Consider the following 16,479-nt stretch of genomic DNA (forward strand, 5'->3'; position numbering starts at 1 on the left):
GTGGGGAGCTCAGAGAAGGGGCTACAGGAAGCAAATTTCCTTTTGGATGACCATTGGTGAGCCATAGGTCTGTGGGAGGGAGGTCTGCGGGAGGGGGGTCTGCATCCAGCACATACCTCTAACCTCAGAACAGACCTGCCGTGCGCTAACATGGCTTCTTCTGCCCTCTCCTCAGCATTACAACCAATCTGCAGAAATGAACCATATCTCAGATATCCTCAACGTGGCCTTCACCATCCTCTTCACCCTGGAGATGATCCTCAAGCTCATGGCCTTTAAAGCCAAGGTGAGAGGAGGGCATGGTCAAGAGAGCAGGAGAGGGCCTCAGGCCAGGCCAGGGGTATCCATTTACCCTGCATTTGGCATCTCTCCAGTACAAGCACCCCCAGGCCTTCAACTCCAGAGACCTTCTCCTTGTGAGATCCTTGGGGACCCCCATGCACAGGACCTGTGAGTTTCTGGAAGGACTGCTTTTTGTCAGGGTCGCCCTTGCTAGCCAAATCCAACCGAATCCAAGCAGCCATTGTTCCGATCTTCAGGGTCATCTGTCACTGGTGTGGTCATAGCTCTAGCTACCTTGATCTACCCTCCTCATTTCACACCATTGCAAGACAGGACCAAACAATTCACCAGAGGGTACCAGGTCTAACCACCATCCCTTCCTCTGGCTCTCCCTGAGGTGCCAGAGGTCATAATGATCCTTCCAACACTCCTAACTCTAGGCTCCAGCAGCTACCTCCCCCTTAACTTGACCCTTGGATGTTCACTCTTCTTCTCTGGCTCTTCCTGGCAGGGCTACTTCGGGGACCCCTGGAATGTCTTCGACTTCCTCATAGTGATTGGCAGCATCATTGACGTCATCCTCAGTGAGATTGACGTAAGTGTCGGGCTGTTAGGGCGTGAAGGTGTCCCTGCAGTGCACCGCTGCTGGCACCCTCCTGAGCCTGTGCCATAGGGCCCGCACTGGGGTGAGACAGGGATGCCCATGTGGTGTCCAGCCCTGCAGAGTATTGGTGTCCTCTCCTCTATCCCTGCTCTACTTGGTTCTGAGGAGGAACAAACCAGGATCAGCCCATGGCATGAGGGTATGGAGATCACAGCCGTGGCCCTGTGGACCTTTAAGCACTGTTTAGAAGTAGGGGACCATCCCTGGCTGGCTGGCATGTCACACTGCCCCCTCCCTTCCCTTCCGCTGAATCTGTAGGCACTGGGATCCTGTGGAAAGAGTCTACTCGCTCAGGACTGGACCATGAGCAGCAGGATGTGTGCCAGACCCTGCCTCAGCCACCCTGCCTGTCTTCCTCATGCACACACCTGGACAGGCAGTCACCCATGCATCCAGCCTCAGATCAGTGCAGGTGGGAAGAAAAAGTGCTCCCACAGCTCCCTGCTGTCCCGTGCCAGGGGAGGAATTTCAAGCCATTTCATTTATGTGTGTCCCTTTATGCAGCAATCTATACATATACACATAGGTGTATGTGTGCATATGTATACTCAATACGCTGTTTCAGAAGCTCTACAGCATATAAACTGTGTGTCTGTGTGGTTGCAGGCAGTGGCTATATGGTCAGTGCTCTGCTGGGAGCATTTTCAGAGCAGTGCTAGGAAGCCAGCTTGCAACTGCCTTTCATAGCACTGGGACATCCACACCTCATGTCTAGCACTGAAAATGCCCCTCTGCAACCAGGAGGTCGTGTGCTGCATTTAGCAGATGTGATGGTAACTCTAGAAGCAGCTGTAGGATCAGGTGGATTATAGATTAACCCTCTCTAGTGACTTTGCATGCCATATTCTCTTGGGAGCAGGGCTTGCCAGCTCTGGTACACTGCAGGGCTGTATCTGGCAGAGCTACTGCCACTGCCACCCCTGCATAGGGTGATCTTCAGCCGTTCTCTGTGCTGGGGAGGTGAGAGTGTTTAGGGGCCCTTAGTGGTAGCCACTTTCTTCTCTGGAGGGTGATCCAGGCCTCACATAGCTGGGATGAGCAAAGCCATCCACCTTCCTCCCCTGTGACAGCGACATGCTTCTCCCTGCACAGCCCTGCAGGTTGATACTGCTGTCCTCTAGCCTCTGGGCCTCTCAGCCTTGATGAGCTCCCAGATTTCACGCCAGCAGCTTTCATCTGTCACCAGGTCCTCCAGGACCCCATCCTTGTCCCCCACAGCTCTCTGCACCTGTGACCTGGTTTCCCACTGCCTGTAGGGTATCATTTCCTAGTGTGCTACCTCCTTCCCCATCCTATTGTCACTCAGAAATGAAGTTCAAAGGGTGCTCAAGGCCCTGTACTGGGCAGAGCTTTCTAGTCCCTGTGGAGTGAGGGACCAGGTCAGTTGGCGCAGATGCCAAGGTACTGCTGTGCTCAGCCATGGGTCCGTGGGGATGCCCAGGGTTACAGGCACACAGAGGAGTCCAGTGCCCTGGTTGGGCTGGCAGGGCCTGACCCAGGCGCTGTGCTCTGTGTGCCACAACACTGTTGGCAGTGGCAGGGGTGTGCAGAAGGCCAGGTGGGATTTCAAGAGTGGTCCTATATGGCCTGAGCTTCCCTGGTCCTCTCCCCCAGGAGACCAGAGCACTGGTCTCCCCTCCCAGGCCTCCAGGCTCTTCAGGGACCTCCGTCACAGGTAGTCCTGCTCTGGCAGGTCTCATGCTCCTGTGGCCATCTGTGTCCTCTCCTGGGAGCAGAGCCCCTCATAGCTGCTTCACCCTTCCTCCATGGGCTTTCTTCTCCATCCATCCCACATCTCTCCAAGCATCACCAAGCTTTTCCCAGCCATCTGGTGATGTAGGGGAGGATTAGGATTAGGAGGCGGAGGGGAAACCTCACCTCCCTTTCCAGCAAGTCTCCTCCCTGCTGAGAGGTCAGTGCAAAGTGGATCTGTTGCCTCTGACCCCCAGGAGTTTTTTGCAACCACTGCACCCGCCATAGATCACCTTGTCGGTGCAGGCAGACCTTGGGGGCTGCAGTGTTTTCAGGAGGGTGGCTTTCATGAAACAAGCCTGCACCATGGTGCAGGGGTGATGGGTGACACCTCGCAGCAGGGGAGCCATTCCTGGTGGCACCCAGGCATGCGACTGACTGGTTTGCAAAGTCTGTCTTGTTCTCCTCTCTCTTTTCATTCTGTCTCTTTTCTCCTCCCTCATGTCTCTGTGTGTGGCTGTTGGGGTGAGATGGTGGGGAGGGCTGTGCTGTCAGGAGCCCTCTGCTAGCCACCACAGCCAGACCTTCGCAGCTATTCAATGATCCTGCAGATCACAGTGGGTATTGAGGGGTCTGGGGAAAGAGGGAAGTAGGGATGGGGGCCCCTCTAGCAGCGCTGCCCCAAGCTCTGAAGTGTAGAGGGATGGCAGCGTCCATGCTGTTGTGTCACTCCTGCCACTGCCTGCCCTGGAAGCTCAGCCCCTTTCCAAGGTTGGACCCTCCCAGCCTACCCAAAGCCTCCTGCAGTCGCTGGCTGGGCCCCCAGGAACGAGCCTGCTCTGTGCAGAGGGTGCTGGGGCTGGGCCACCCCACCGAGGGTCAGGTGTTGGTATCTGTGCTGGGAAGGCATCCCTCTGCCCCAGAGTATCCTAGGCTCTCTGCAGAGAGGAGTGCATCTCCAGCTAGCTTTGAGGAGCCTCGAGGGTTTGTGTGCGTGCGTGTGTGTGCATGTGAATGAGCCCTCATCTGCGTGCAAGTGCGTGTGCCCTGCGTGTGCCAACGTGCATGGAGACCAGCAGTTCCCGCCTCCTGCTTAGTGGGTGAATGGTGCCGGGCGGTAGTTTGCCTCCTACCGACACAAGGGACTACCAGTCTTGGTGCTCGCTCCCAGCAAACCTGCACCAGTTCGGTTTTGGTGTCCAAGCAGCTGTGCTGAGAGCAGCCAGGCTTGTTGTGGAGGAGCCATGGGTTGGCTTGAGCTTGTCAGCTTGCCTCCAGATCCCACCAGCCACAGCCCTGGGCCTGTCCTGGGTCTGCCCATGGGAGGCAGCGAAATTACACAGTCCTGAGGTTTGGCCCAGATTTCCTGGCCCATACACCCCTGCCCCAGACGTATATGTCACAGCAGGTGAGATGGAGTGGGGCACAGAAGTGGGTAAGTGTGTTTCCTTGGCCATCCATCTGCTGCCTCTGCCCCTTAAAAGTCGCATTGCCTTGTCTGTGAGTCTGAGTGACAGTGGGTTTCTCCCTGTCCTTCTCCTGTGCTCCTCCTCTTGTCCCCAGTTTTCATCTTAATCTTTCTTCTGTGTCTGTGTCTATGTCCTCTTCTTCTGCAAACACCCATCACTCCCTCGCTCTCATTCCTGCCTCACTTCTGCTGACTCTCTTGTTCTCTTGACAGACTGTTCTTGCATCCAGTGGTGGATTGTACTGCCTCGGCGGAGGCTGTGATGGCATTGTAAATATCAGCTGCATGTGCTTGCGGTGCGCCCCTCTCCCCTTCGCTGCCATGGCCATGCCAGCGTGCCTGTGGCCGGTGTTTGCATGTGTCCTGCATGTCACGAAGACACACCAGACCCAGCTGCTCTCTCCGGGGTCTAGCTCTCCCCTTGCTGAGAGGGGCTTGGGGCGAGACACACCACACGCAGACACCCCTTCCCACCCTGAGATGTGCTGGCTGTTCCCCAGCCCTCCTGGGGCAATCTGCTGGCCCAGCCCTGCCCTCCACCATCTCACCCCCCAGCACTGTGATATCTGACCTGAATGGAGCATCTAACAAAGTGTCCCTGGATGTTGAGGGCAGGACAGTTGGCCTTGGTTCCTCTGACCATCACCCTGTCTGTGTAAGGCCTGAAGTGATTTGCCTGCACAACTGCAGCCTCTGACACTGTTAGTCAGAGAAATGGTGAGAGGGGCAACTCTTGCCTTACCCCGAGGAGGTAAGCCCTGCTGGGACATTCTCAAACCAGCCTTTCTGTGCTTAAACAGCCATCATTAACCCTTCCTGTGCCTGGTGCCTGCCCTACAGCTCACCTTACAAATGGGCCCTGAAGTGGGAGCATCCCATGTGGTACGTGCTGGGTGAGAGCCTGGAGGGACCAGAGCCTATCTTTGGGTGGCCCTGCCTGGCATGCACAGTGCTCCCAGCCTGCGTTACAGCATGCCATTCTCCCTGCAGTATCCCAACCCCCTAGCTAATGGGATTGCTCTCGTACCCATACCCAGGCGTCCCAAGCAGCCTGGGGCACAGAGATATGACACAATGGCGTTGGGGAGATTAACTTATTGGGAAGGCTGGAGGGAAAGTGCCAGCACATCCCCTTTGCAGTCTGGTTCTCCATGCAGGCAACGGCTGTGGGGACCATGACCAGTGTCTGGAAAGGGAAATCTCGTTACCCTTCCACCCCTAGGACCTGGACACCCCCTTGTCTGCCTGGAGGCATCAGTACCCACTGCCCTTCAAGTGTTGTGCTCTGCCTGCAGGACTCCGATGACAACTCCCGTGTCTCCATCACTTTCTTCCGTCTGTTCCGGGTGATGCGGCTGGTGAAGCTGCTGAGCCGGGGGGAAGGTGTCAGGACCCTCCTGTGGACCTTCATCAAGTCCTTCCAGGTACATGAGGAACAGTGCTCCCCTCACAGACAAGCACATGCCCTGGGCTGGCAGCAAGTTCTGATCCTCAGGCTGGCCGGGCGAGCAGTCTGTGCTCACCAGGCAGAGGAGGCAGTGCTGGCAGGCTGCTGACCTCAGACTGGACCAGGGGCTTATGCTGTGTAGGAGAACATTGTCCGTACGGGTGGGAAGATGGCGGGGGTCTACCTGGCTCACACCACCACGTGTCAGAGCTGGGCTGAGCAAGCAGCCAGGGTCCGCCTGGGCCTATCAGCCCTGGTCCCATCAGCCCTGGTCCCAGCAAGGCTTGCACCAAGTGGGTAGCTCAAGGGTGCTCTGCAGCATCTCAGCACACAGTCCCTGAGCCTGGGCAGCTCCCTCAGCCCTGGGCATCCCTGGGTTGCGCTCAGCCTTCGTCCCAGCTGCAGAGACCCAGTGCTGCCTTGGGGGTTGGCATAAGCCTCCCATGCACGAGAACTGGAGAGTGGGAATAGTGGGAGGGTGGTTAGAGGGACAGGCAGAAAATAAGCTGTCCCCTCCCCACATGGAGGCCTGGATGCTGGCCTCACGCAGTAGCTCCAGACCCAACCTCCTGTCCCTGTGTTGCATTGATGCTGGGCTGGTGTCTCACATGAGCCATGGTCCTTTTGTCACAGGCTCTGCCCTACGTAGCCTTGCTGATTGTGATGCTTTTTTTCATCTATGCTGTGATCGGGATGCAGGTGAGAGACACAGGGGTGGGATTTGGTCTTGAATAGGTGCCTTGAGCCTGATAGCATCTGGGGTGATGGGATGGAGAGGGACTAGGTCCCCTCCCAGGCATTCCCTGGGACTTTGCACGTGATGGCACCATTTTACCCTGGTCTCCAAGGATCCTTACTGCCCTAGCAGCCTCCCCCTAACCCTAACCCTAACTGAATCCCCAGGCTGCAGCTGGGGCAACTGAAGCATGCAGCAAATAGCACTTTTGGAGTCAAAGGCACAACCTAGACACACAGTCACCAGTGCTTGTGCCTGGTTCATAAGACCTTGTTTCCTTGGCCCAGATGAAGTGCAGTGTAGAGGGGGGCATTTTCAGCATAAGCAGGAATGTCCAATTTGCTCATGAGCCCCAGAGCGCCCACACCCCAGTCTCAGTCTCTTTTGGGGACACCCAAAGCCAAGTAAGCAAGAGCAAGAGGAACTCGGGGACAGGGGTGCTCTGGAGGGTGGTCGGTACCTGAGAAAGCATGCTGGGGACCTGACAGTGTGATTTACAGATGTTTGGGAAGATCGCCATGGTGGACGGGACCCAGATCAACCGAAACAACAACTTCCAAACCTTTCCACAAGCTGTGCTGCTGCTTTTCAGGTCAGTCTTGTCTTGGCAAGCAAGCAGCTCGAGGAGGGAGCTGGGCTCAGAGTAGGCAGGGGAGCCCACCAGCTTGAAGTGAGGGAGGCCAGCATTCTGTAGTTGGTCCCCAATACAGGAGGGACACGGACCTGTTGGAGCGGGTCCAGAGGAGGGCCACAAAAATGATCAGAGGGCTGGAGCACCTCTCCTATGAAGACAGGCTGAGAGAGTTGGGGGTGTTTTGCGTTGAGAAGAGAAGGCTGCGGGGAGACCTTACAGCGGCCTTCCAGTACCTGAAGGGGACCTACAAGAAAGCTGAAAAGGGACTTTTTGCAGGGGTGTGTAACAATAGGACAAGGGGGAATGGTTTTAAGCTGAAAGAGGGGAAACTTAGATTAGATATTAGAAAGAAATTCTTTGCTGTGAGGGCGGTGAGCCCCTGGCCCAGGTTGCCCAGAGAAGCTGTGGCTGCCCCATCCCTGGAGGGGTTCAAGGCCAGGTTGGACGGGGCTTGGAGCAACCTGGGCTGGTGGAAGGTGTCCCTGCCCGGGGCAGGGGGCTTGGAACCAAATGGTCTTTGACGTCCCTTCCAACCCAAACCATTCTATGATTCTATGATTTCTTTTTTGCCCTACAGAAAAATCTCTTGCAGCAGTGGAAGCTTCAAGAGTGGCTGTCAGTTTGCATGGTGTGGCTGAGCTGCAGGAGAGAGGGGCACTTTGGGGTTTCTATTCTGAATGCTTCCTTCCCAGACTGGATTTTAATTTGTGAATTGTGAGGAAGCTCAAGGGGAAGCAAGAGCTCAGCCCAAGGCTTTCCTTGATGCCAAATTCTTCACTTTGGAGCTTTCAATAGCAGACTCCCCAGAGCAGCGCAGCAATCCCAGGATCCTGACTGCTCCTTTCTTAGTGGCTCCCCATTCCCCTGCGCACTGGGCTAGCCACAACCCTCCCTGCGTGCCCAGCTCATGTCCAGGACAGGCAGGGACCAGCAGGCATCCCCTCTCCCCAGGTGTGCGACCGGCGAGGCCTGGCAGGAGATCCTGCTGGACTGCAGCTACGGAAAGCTGTGCGACCCTGAGTCAGACTTTGCTGAGGGCGAGGAGTACACCTGTGGCACGGGCTTCGCCTACTTCTATTTCATCAGCTTCTACATGCTCTGTGCCTTCCTGGTATGCGGGCTCCCACCAGGCTCCCTTTGCCACCTCTGTCCTGGCCCTAGGCAGCCCCTGGTGTTGAGTTAGCCTTGCATCTCGTGGGGCTGACCCCACAGCACCCTCTTCCTAGGGGCATCATCCCCCAGCCTGTCTACCCAGCCATGCTATAAACCTGGCACCACGCTCCTGTGGGGCCCAGGGTCCACCATTAGTTCCTTCCCACAGCCCCCACGTGCAGAAGTGTCTGTATTGGCTCTTGCAAGGGTGAAGAGGGAAGAGATGCCCTGTGACTGCTGCAGCCTTTCACATGATCTCCTTGGGTGGGAGGCCCATCCCTGCATGGGGTGACACACAGCATCCCCTGGCTCCAGGGGAACCCAAGCCCCTTCTCCTCTCAAACACATCTGCCCGTGTTTCCCTGGGGCCCGTGGGCAGCACTGCTCTGCTCCGTGCTTCGCTGTCCCTCTGCCTGGGGACCTGCTGAATGCTTGGCCCTGCCCTAACTTGTGTCCTTCACACATGCTGCTCTGCTCTCAGATCATTAACCTCTTTGTGGCCGTCATCATGGACAACTTTGACTACCTCACACGTGACTGGTCCATCCTTGGGCCCCATCACCTGGATGAGTTCAAACGGATCTGGGCTGAGTACGACCCTGAGGCCAAGTGAGTGACAGGGGGTGAGTGGCACAGAGGGGATGGCTCGTGGGGAGGACTTCCCTGAGACACGCATGGCAGCATGAGCTGTGGCACTGTCAAAGAGTTAGATCCCAGCATCTCAGAGGTGGATGTGGACTTGCCAGCATATTCCAGGACTGATACAAGCCATCAGGATGTTTGGGGACACAAGACTTCCAGTCCTCTCTTCATCCAACCCTGGTTATGCTGCCAACTCTTCCCATGCCACTGCACACCTTTGTCTGCTGTCTACTGCCATGGGGAACAGCTGCTTTCCCCAAGAGGAGCATAGGGAAGTGTAGGGACTTGCCCACCACGGGAGCACAGGGCAGGCCACAAGGATGAACCCACCCAGCACCTGCCTGAACCACTGTCCCCCATGTCTGCCACCACACTGCTGATGCAGTTTGTTGCCTCCACAGGGGCAGAATCAAACACTTGGATGTAGTGACTCTGCTGAGACGTATCCAGCCTCCCCTGGGCTTCGGGAAGTTCTGCCCGCACCGTGTAGCTTGTAAGGTAAGAGCCAACGGGATGGCAGGGCGTGTGGGCACAGGGCACATTCCCCAAGCTGTCTCTGCATCCTCCCCAGGGAGGCTGAGGGTGACAATCCAGACAGCTTCACAGTGTTGTGGTTTATACACATGACCTCTCTTGTTTAATGGAGGGGAGTATTCTGGGAGCAAGGAGAGATGCTGTTAACCTGCATGGAGCTGATGTGCTTTAGGCTCCTGAAGATAAGGACTTGTCTGTGCTTACCCCCACACCAAGGTGGGTGGCACTGGTGGGCTGCTCTCTGCCCGACCTGGAGCCCTCAGTGCAGAGGGACTCACAAACCACACTGGGGTGCCCCACATCTGCATCTGGCGCAGGAGGGCAATGCCTGGCCTGAGTACCTGGCCACGTCAACTGGGCTGCAGAAGTTTGTTTCCAAGGGCTGATAGCACTGAGGGAGCTGGAAACACGAGCTCTGTAGGCATAAGTACACTTTTCCTGGCTTAGGTCATTCTGCCGGTGTGAGGCGAATGTGTAAACCACAGAGGCAGGGGCTCAGGCACTGGTGTAAACCCTCATGGGTCTTGGGAAAACTCATTAGGAGGTTTGATCCCGAGATCCCTCAGAGCAGCTTGGGGCACTTTTTGGGGGGTGGAGTGCAAGACAGAATGATTCCCATCTCCTCGAGAGCAATGGTGTGTCTCCTGCTGCCTGGTTGTTCAGCCTGGAGAAGAGGAGGCTGAGGGGAGACCTTATCGCTCTCTATAACTACCTGAAAGGAGGGTGTAGCGAGGCAAGGTCGGGCACTTTTCCTGAGTAGCAAGTGGATATTAGGAAAAATTTCCTCACTGAAACAGTTTGTCCAGCATTAGAACAGGCTGCCCAGGGAAGTGGTTGAGTCACCATCCCTGGAGAGTTTTAAAAGACGCGTAGATGTGGCACTTAGGGACACGATTTAATGGTGACTTGGCAGTGTTAGGTTTACGGTTGGACTTGATGATCTTAAAGGCCTTTTCCAACCTAAATGATTCTGTGACTCTATGATTTTCTCCCATGGCACCGCTGCCCCATAGGTTGGGTTATTTCCACAGATCTGACCTGGCTCTCCCCGCAGCTTGGTCTGGTTTAGCTGGATGGTTAGGACGAGTGATGTTGCTGACCCTGGCCCATGTGCTGCCAAGCAGCGGTGCAGAGCCCCGTGGGCCTGGGCAGAGCGAGTAGAACTGGGAAGACTCCTTGGCCAGCAGCTCAGTGCCCCAAGCAGAGCTTCTCCCCGGCCAGTGTGGCAACTCTGCAGCCAGGACGGGGTGTGTGTTTGTGGGGAGCTGCCAGCCTGCTCTGCCACCTGGGGTCACAGTTGTTGGTTTGCTGTGCAGCGTCTAGTGTGCATGAACATGCCCCTGAACAGCGATGGCACTGTCACCTTCAATGCAACCCTCTTTGCACTGGTGAGGACAGCCCTCAAGATCAAGACAGAAGGTAAGTGATGCTCCTGTCTGCCTCTACAGCCCGGCGGTGGGACTGTCTCCTTGTGCTGCAGGGTGCTGGTTACACAGCATTCTCCCACTCTGTCTGGGTACCTCAGGACACTTGCCTATGGGGCTACACCCTTTGGTGCAATCCTTGGCTTCCTGCTATTAATCATCTCGTTGGACCAGAGACCATGGGCTCATGCATGGGGCTGCTCAGGCCAAGTCTGGAGGACATGATTGATTGCAGGCACAGGAGTCACAGCCCTGAAGAGTGAACCAATTACCCCAGCTGCATAACTTCACCCTGAACAGCTCAGGAGTGATTCTGACCCAGTTCCCATCCCAGCCACAATGCACAGCCTCCAGCCTCCCTTCCTGCGCTGTTGAGTGTAGTCTCATCTCTTCCTGCCTCAGCATAGCACCACCTGCTCCAGTTTTGCATTTCCCTGTGTATTTATAATCTCAGATGGCATTGGAAGGGGATGGATCCTCTGAATTTAGCTGTGCTGGGGAGGAGTTGCGTTCACCCCCTTCCTTGCCAGCAGCATGGTTTGCAAAGCCCTGCTGTGGGAAGATGCCACACCAACTTGTTTCCATGCTTGTGGGTTAGGCAGTATCACACGAGCAGCAATGTGGCTGGGCTAGGGCAGACAGCTCTGGCAGGAGGTGAGGCTGGGCAGTGGTGGGCCACTGGGGCTGGTGTCTTCCAGCAGCATGGCACGGGTGCCTTCCCTCCAGCTGGGCTGGCGAACGTGGCCTTGAGCACAGCACAGGTAGCCCTGGGAGGAGCACAGGAGATCTTGGAGCACGCATGGGGACAGACTGGGATTGCAGGCGAGCAGGAATGGTAAAGCCTGTGAGAGCACCAAAGGGGAGGTTAAAATCTGTTGTTGATCACCAGAACAGAGATGGTGGCACTAATGTTCCACCTGTTTGCTAGATGTGACTCACCCTATAGTTAAAGTCTTTTTGCTAAAATCAAAGCCTCATTCTTACAAAGCTCATTTTTGTTGGGTGGGGAGGCTGGAGAGGAGATGTCACACCCTGGATGAGTCTGGCCAGGTTTTCACATGCTTTGTCTTAACTCATGTTCGTGTTCCCCTGGGAATGAACCGCTCTGTCTCGCTTGCTTTTCTCGCAGGTAACTTCGAGCAGGCCAACGAGGAGCTCAGAGCCATTATCAAAAAAATCTGGAAGCGAACGAGTATGAAGCTTTTGGACCAGGTCATCCCACCTATTGGAGGTATGTCACCAGGTGGTGCTTCCAAGAGGGGCAGAGCGACACCTGGACTGACAACTTGGGGTCTTGTGATAGACAGTATTGTCAGCTTGGTATCCTCTCCTGCAGATGACGAGGTAACGGTGGGCAAATTCTATGCTACTTTCCTCATACAAGAGCATTTCAGGAAGTTCATGAAGCGCCAGGAGGAGTATTATGGGTACCGGCCCAAAAAGAACCCTGTGGAGATCCAGGTTGGTGGCGTGTGGGTGGTGTTAGAGGGGTGGCCCTTCCTTGAGGGTGGGCAGGTTGTGGTGGGGGGCTCTGCAGATCAAGGAAGAGGCTTCCCCCAGCTCAGGCAAGTCCAAGGTGACTTAGAGACAGAGCTGCAATGACACATAGGGACCTCTGTGCCTCAGGCTCTGGAAATGAAGTGTCCCCAAGTGAACCAGCACTGAACTGTCCATGAGCACTCCACCGCTGAGGGTGACCTTAGTCTCCAGAGTGCAGGTGACTCTGGAAACAAAGCAAATTCTCGACTCTCTGACCCACTGATTTCAGCTGCAGAGAGGACTCAGCAGGGTCTGATGCCTTACCAAGTAGTTTTAAGACCTGGAAACACCCACCACAGACCAATATCTGGACCACATGCTGCTCATTCAGACCCTTATTGACCTACTCTTCTCCATTCCCAGAGCCTTCATCCTTTCTTCACCGTGGTGTTGTGGATAGTTCTGTGTGCTAGCGCTCTCTGTCTCATCTCTCGTTGCCTCAGTGCAACATTCGGTGGAGAGGAACTAATGTGCTTGATCTTGAGCAGGACCACTGCAGTCAGAGAAGCCTGCACAGCAGCACTGAAGGATGCTGTCAGGGTGGGATGGGAGAGGATTTATGTGCCTGTCCAGAGCAGCTGGGATGTCCCCAGCCTCTCTTCACCTTGCAGGGAGGAAGTCACTGGTAGAGATGAAAGACCAGGCCCCAAAGGTGCAAGGCAAAGAAAAGATCCAGGCCCCAGCTCAGATAGCTCCAGATCAGGACAAAGGCACAGCTACCCCTTGGGCATCGCCCTTCATCACGCTGCCCTTTGTGGGATAGCATTGGCCCAGAAGCTGTTTCACCAAGCACAGAGACAGCGAGTTGCAGGGCGACCCATGGCCTGTCCCTGGTAGGAGACCTGGCAGGGCAGCATGGCTTACCAGGCAAGCGTGCTTCATCGTGTTTCCATCTCCAAAGCCCAAAGTGAGATGGGTGGTGGGGCCAGGCCACGTCCAGCCATGCCATCTTGTTCCCACCAGGCTGGGCTGAGGAGCATTGAAGAAGAAGCTGGTCCTGAAATCCATCGGGCCATTTCTGGGGACCTGACTGCTGAGGAGGAGCTAGAAAGAGCAATGGTGGAGGCTGCCATGGAGGAAGGGATATACAGGGTGAGTGCAGCCCTCAGGGCACCCCAGGTGGTGGTGGTCCCACCCAGCCCCCATTTCGATGTATTGGTGCTGGGTCAGCATGGCTACCAGCAGCTGGAGGACAGTCCACAGAGGTGAGCCTCACCATGAATGACAATGTGGACCACAAGCACTTCTTTCCTCTTCCTAAGCATCAGGACATCCTGGTTGAGTCATCCTGGGCAACCTTTCTCTGCCTCAGTTTCCCCTCTGTAAAAGGACCCACAGGTTTGGAGGGCCCCATTCACACCTTCTGCCAGGCTAAGGCAGGACAGCTCAGGTGTCGTCATCACCAGAGCAGGAACAAATTCATTTCCCATTCCCTGGGAGTCTTTGAGGCAGCCTGGGCAGCCAGGATTTTGTCATGCACAGGGCTGGCGCTCATCCCAGTGCTGCTGTCTGACCATCACCCCTCAATGCCTCAGTTTCCCCACCTGGACAGTGGTGCTTTTGAAACCATGTGATCTGCGAGGCCTGAGCAGAGAGAGGAGAAGACAAATTGCTGTTCTCACGCTCACCCCCATATGTCTCCTCCCATGGGAATGGCCCCAGAGCAGCCCAGAGCTCCAGGCCTCCCCTGACGCCCTTCCTGTTGGTTGCAGAGGACAGGTGGCTTGTTTGGCCAGGTCGACAGTTTCCTGGAGCCCAGCAGCCCCCTGCAGCCCCAGGTGGCCAGCCAGAGGCCCCTGCAGTTCACGGAGGTGGGCAGCGAGGACCTCGATTCCCCTGTCTTCCTTGATGACTTCCCCCAGGAAGGCAACACCAACGTCAACAATGCCAACAGCAATGACTGGCTGGAAGGGTAAGGGCTGGTGAGCCTCACGTGGGCAGGCGAGGAAGGGCAGAGCTGGGCCGTGCCCAGCGGCTCCTAGTGGGGCTGTGCTGGCAGCTGGCTGTACGTTGGTCTTGCCCAGCAGCTCTTCATGGATGGGTAATGTCTGGAGAAGCCCGGGGTCTCTTCATCGATGGGTAAGGTCTGGAGAAGTGGCTGAGCTGCAGCAGCAAAGTCCCTGCAAACTGGGGTAGGAATCAAGCCCTGGCCGTGGAAGTGTCTCCATGGACCCAGGAGCTTTGTGCAGAAATTCCACCCTTGAGGTGCGAGCCAGGGCCGAGGCAAGGGGACAGGGAGGGCAGATACCCCAGACTGGCACTATCAAAGATGTCCCCAGAACATGCAGTGTTGTGTTGTGGCTCCAGGGCTTGCGTGTGGCTCCACACGTCAGAGTGTGTGACTTCCTACATGCCCTTCTTGTTCTTCCCATCACTCCTTCATCTCAGTGCCATGAGGATTGAGGTGGACAGCAGGGCTCAAGGGATCTCAGGAATGACCCTTCCCCCTTCCCCACCAATCTCTGAGTGCCAAGGCCCAGGTAGGGGCCACCAGCACCTGCCTGGGCACAGGTATAAGGGACAAGGGTTACCAATGTAAAAGGATGTTCTTAATCCTACTTCCTGGGGTCTCCACCCTGTTCATCTGTCCCAGGTGTCCCTCCTGGTCTGCCCCCTCAGTTCCATTCCCCAGGGTGGAGAAGGTGGGGAGGGCTGCACCCCTGGGTGGAGCTGGTCTTGGCACGTGATCCATACTCAGGCTGACGCATGTGTCTGTCCTTGCCAGGATGGAGTATGAGGACGAGATGCTGAGAAAGACAGTGCCAGCAACACCTGGGCGACCAGTGCGGGGTGAGTCTCAGCGTCGTTCTTCATCTGGGCAATCAGGACCAGCCTAAGGACCAGGGTAGTCCTACTACCACAGGGGCTGATATTGGCAGGCAGGAGGAAGAGACGCAGACCCCAAAAACTTGGAGCTTAGCTGAGATCTCTGAGCACATCAGAACCTGTCTGGGGAGCTCCAGGAGTCCCTCCTCCCACCTTCCCACCCTCAGGGTGATGGAGGATGAGGGCAGTGCCTCTGGCTGGGGGAGAACTGGCCACCCCCGGGCAGCAGGGCCACAAGACCGTGTTTGTTTCCATGAACAGGGACTTCTCCTTCCCAACTGGGAGTGAGGAGACAGTATGGGGCAGTGGGCCGGGGCTAGGACTTGGGTTGGTCCTGAACCCCTTAACGCTTTGGTTCTCCCAAGTCTAGTTAACCTGTTCCCTGCTCTGGGTGTCAGTGGTGTCTTTGCTCTTGTGCCTGTCTGATGTCCCCCCACCTTTCCCTTTCCCAGAGCACAACCACCCCTTACCCATGGAGAGGCTGCAACGGAGGCCGAACAGAAGGCGAGGGGTCACCTCTGGGGGTCACCCATCATCAGGGCTGCACCTCCTCCCCCAGGAGGTAAAGGGGGCAATGTATGTCCGGAGGCAGCAATGCAGGGGACAGGGTGAACCTCCTTCCCCTCCTGGGAAAGGCTATCACAGCCATGCTGCGGAGGAGCTGGTCTCTAGAGCTCCCTGCCGTGAAGCCCAGCTTTGCTGGAGCTTTCCTTTCTGAGCAGCCTGGGGAAGGAGCCAAGCCCCCACCCTGCTACTGCACCGGGCACAGGGTGCTCATCCAAGCTGGGACAGCTCGAAACAGCATCTCTATGGCTCCCCGTCTGCCTCCAGAGCCAGGGCAGATAAAAGGGGTGCGTCACGTTTTCTCCCACGCTCCCCTTGCTGCCCTTGTCTGGCCACAGTGCCTCATCGCCTGGCAAATGCCAGGGCAGGAGGTAAGGGCTCCCATCTCTCTCCGCCCACATGGCGCTGCTGGTCCCATTGCGGGTGGTGCCCTGGAACCAGGAGCTGTAGCAGATGGGAGTTCATGTCCAGGCTGGGGACAGTACCTGCATCCTTCACATTCACACGGGAGAGATCTTCCATGGGCATTGCCCAAGCCCAGGCTGCAGCTCTTTGCTCCTCTCTCCCAGCTGCCTGGAGAGGATGGCACCGTGATGGGAACAGCAGCCAGCTCAGGCTACCCGCAAGGTGAAGGTGGTGACCCAAGCACATCCTCCACCCCAGCCATCACCTTCCTCATTCAGGAGGTAAGGCAGGGGCACGGCTTGGCAGAGGGAAAGGCAGGGCTGCCAGCTGGAGAAAGGGGCCAGCAGGGGTGCTATGCTCATGCCAGGTTGGGAGGTCGGAGGGCAAAGCTTAGCTACAAGGATGAGGAGCAGGTATGTGTCAGTGCAGAGGGCAGCAGGGAGGAGGAGGCGAGGGTAAGCTACCTGCAG

At 56.4% G+C, this 16,479-nt stretch overlaps 1 protein-coding gene across 2 annotated transcripts in view; it reads left to right on the forward strand.

Moving 5' to 3' along the window:
• The window catches only part of CACNA1S (calcium voltage-gated channel subunit alpha1 S), a 50,373-nt gene that overhangs the window by 33,342 nt on the left and 552 nt on the right, over nucleotides 1-16,479 (forward strand). For both annotated transcript variants that reach the window (XM_054181347.1, XM_054181348.1), the window contains 17 exons: nucleotides 176-286; nucleotides 794-877; nucleotides 4,320-4,376; nucleotides 5,402-5,530; nucleotides 6,187-6,252; nucleotides 6,790-6,881; nucleotides 7,875-8,034; nucleotides 8,557-8,684; nucleotides 9,119-9,215; nucleotides 10,568-10,670; nucleotides 11,805-11,906; nucleotides 12,012-12,136; nucleotides 13,178-13,306; nucleotides 13,927-14,126; nucleotides 14,940-15,004; nucleotides 15,493-15,602; nucleotides 16,174-16,290. In XM_054181347.1, coding sequence (XP_054037322.1) covers nucleotides 176-286; nucleotides 794-877; nucleotides 4,320-4,376; nucleotides 5,402-5,530; nucleotides 6,187-6,252; nucleotides 6,790-6,881; nucleotides 7,875-8,034; nucleotides 8,557-8,684; nucleotides 9,119-9,215; nucleotides 10,568-10,670; nucleotides 11,805-11,906; nucleotides 12,012-12,136; nucleotides 13,178-13,306; nucleotides 13,927-14,126; nucleotides 14,940-15,004; nucleotides 15,493-15,602; nucleotides 16,174-16,290 — 1,875 coding nt within the window. The remainder of the gene's footprint in view (nucleotides 1-175; nucleotides 287-793; nucleotides 878-4,319; nucleotides 4,377-5,401; nucleotides 5,531-6,186; nucleotides 6,253-6,789; nucleotides 6,882-7,874; nucleotides 8,035-8,556; nucleotides 8,685-9,118; nucleotides 9,216-10,567; nucleotides 10,671-11,804; nucleotides 11,907-12,011; nucleotides 12,137-13,177; nucleotides 13,307-13,926; nucleotides 14,127-14,939; nucleotides 15,005-15,492; nucleotides 15,603-16,173; nucleotides 16,291-16,479) is intronic.

The sequence above is a fragment of the Rissa tridactyla genome, chromosome 21 (assembly GCF_028500815.1).
Source record: "Rissa tridactyla isolate bRisTri1 chromosome 21, bRisTri1.patW.cur.20221130, whole genome shotgun sequence".
In the NCBI taxonomy this organism is placed as follows: Eukaryota; Metazoa; Chordata; class Aves; order Charadriiformes; family Laridae; genus Rissa; species Rissa tridactyla.